At 31.0% G+C, this 2,056-nt stretch overlaps 1 protein-coding gene across 1 annotated transcript; it reads right to left on the bottom strand.

Moving 5' to 3' along the window:
• Positions 1–659: 659 nt before the first annotated feature.
• Positions 660–1,556, bottom strand: LOC105781367 (uncharacterized). Its single transcript, XM_012605907.1, has 2 exons — positions 1,259–1,556; positions 660–1,003 (listed from the first exon to the last, which is right to left on the bottom strand). The coding sequence occupies exons 1-2, from the start codon at positions 1,554–1,556 to the stop codon at positions 660–662; spliced, it is 642 nt and encodes a 213-aa protein (XP_012461361.1).
• Positions 1,557–2,056: the final 500 nt, after the last annotated feature.

The raw sequence follows: 2,056 nt of genomic DNA, 5'->3' as shown, positions 1-2,056 counted from the left end.
TTTTTCTATTTCATACATTAATATTTCACTTCAAATCATTATTTTGTTTACTTTGCCATAAGCCCAATTAGTATAGTTTATAGTAATAACTAAACCATATTTTTTACCTATTCTGATCCCTGTAGAGACGATCTCACTTATCCCTTTATTACTTGATTCGACGTGTATACTTGCACATTCGTATTACATATTCACACGCGACATATAGCCACAAAAATCATACTTCTTGCATGTACAATTAATCTCCATGGTGGCTTTGTTAAAATGAACCGTTCGAACTCTTGAACTATTTTCATCCATCATTATTTCAAAAGTATAAGATGTATCATTTTGAGTAATTTCTCTCTATATCAATGGAACACTGTCAAGAAATTATTTCTCAAAGCACCTGTATATTTCATTAGTACAAAATTTGGATGCATTAAACAAAATGCCACAATTTTTAATTGCACACATGATTGAGCCATTTTTGCACTGAAAATCTTTCTTAGCTTCAGAAGAACGTCATCTTCCTATTAAATAATCGAACATAAAAAAAATTGGTAAGAGAAGTAGTGGCTTTAGAAATACCATGCAAAACATTATTTGTAACCTCAGCCCTTTGTGAAGATTTAATTTGAGAAGAAAATATATCAATGTTAAAAGCAGTACTTTATTTTTCACAGCATTTGTACAAACCTTTCAACCATGAATAATCTTAAAGATAATGATAATTTATCATTTTTATCCCATGTCTTCTCAAATTCTATTTTTGATTCACAACCTTGCATGCACTTATGAAACAAAGCATGAAAATTAACATTTCCATTGAGATTACCAAGATGTGAAGGGGCATTCCTAGAAATGTGCCATAAACGTAATCTGTAACATGAATCAGGAAAAACTTCTCCTATTGCTTTGCTAATTGCATGATCCTCATCAGTCATTATAGTCTTTGGTAACTGATTACCCATTGATTGCAAGAAAGACTTGAACAACCATGCAAAGGAAATAGCATTCCCATCTAACAAAAATGCACACCCAAACAATATTGTTTATCAATGATGATTAATGCCCAGAAAGGGAGCACATATTAGGTTATATCTATCGGTATGATAAGTTGTATCAAAAACCACAACATCTCCGAAGCAATCATAATCAATTCTTAATCTACTATCTCTCCAAAGAAGCTTGTCATTCGATTTTCTTGATCCACTTGAACTGTGTAAAAAAATATTGGATCTTCACTTACTTTAACCTTGAAATGGTTAAAGTAAACTTTGACCATCTCCGGCTTCAACCATCATCATCTTCTGTTTGTTAATGTAATTATAACAAACTCGTTTTGTAAACCCAATATTTCTAGTTCCACCAACTTCATTTGACATGTAGGAGTAAACATCTGTAGGACGTATACCAGCACTAACCATTGAATTAATGACATCAGCTTTAGCTATCAGAACTGATCGAGCTAACCTGAGTAGATGTCTTTTTGAAGGAGTTGCTAACACATGATTATGCTCAGAAATAAAACGAGTGACTTTCCATTGGTCATCTTGTACTGTAAAGCGAATCATTGCTGGACATCCAATTCTTGTTTCCAATTTATTATGTTTTTTTTCTTGTATCCGCAACATCTTCAAATTCTTTTCGAACACTAAAACCAATGCGATGGTCATAATCTATATACAAATTATAAGCTTCATCTTCACTATTCACCACAAATCCCTTCAAATTAGCATTATCAATTTTTATCCTTTCTATGTAAGTAAAACTTTGAGAATTTTCTTCATCCATGACATGAAACATATTTGCATCAAATTAATCATATGATATAGAACAATTACAGAATCTAAAAAAATTTAAATTACTCAAATCAATAGCGAGCATGAATGATGTGGTAAGAAGGATTCATAAAACAATTTATCATCCACCTAGATATTGTGCAAAATTATAAATAAAAAATAAAAAAGAGACAAAATTATAAAAAATTTCTCGTTCACTTCAAACCCGAAAAAGACCTTACATTTTCTTTATGTTCTTTCACTTTCTAACCAACCAAACAAAAACTAAAGTT

The sequence above is a fragment of the Gossypium raimondii genome, chromosome 13 (assembly GCF_025698545.1).
Source record: "Gossypium raimondii isolate GPD5lz chromosome 13, ASM2569854v1, whole genome shotgun sequence".
NCBI lineage: Eukaryota > Viridiplantae > Streptophyta > Magnoliopsida > Malvales > Malvaceae > Gossypium > Gossypium raimondii.
This window is presented reverse-complemented; position numbering and strand designations above follow the sequence as displayed.

What these genes read in the sequence shown, in the direction of transcription:
- LOC105781367 (XM_012605907.1), bottom strand. Translation starts at nt 1,556, where the DNA reads ATGATTCGCTTTACAGTACAAGATGACCAATGGAAAGTCACTCGTTTT. An exon ending in TGAAGCCGGAGATGGTCAAA is followed by an intron (nt 1,004 to 1,258) that starts GTTTACTTTAAC and finishes CATTTTTGTTAG; the next exon opens with ATGGGAATGCTATTTCCTTT.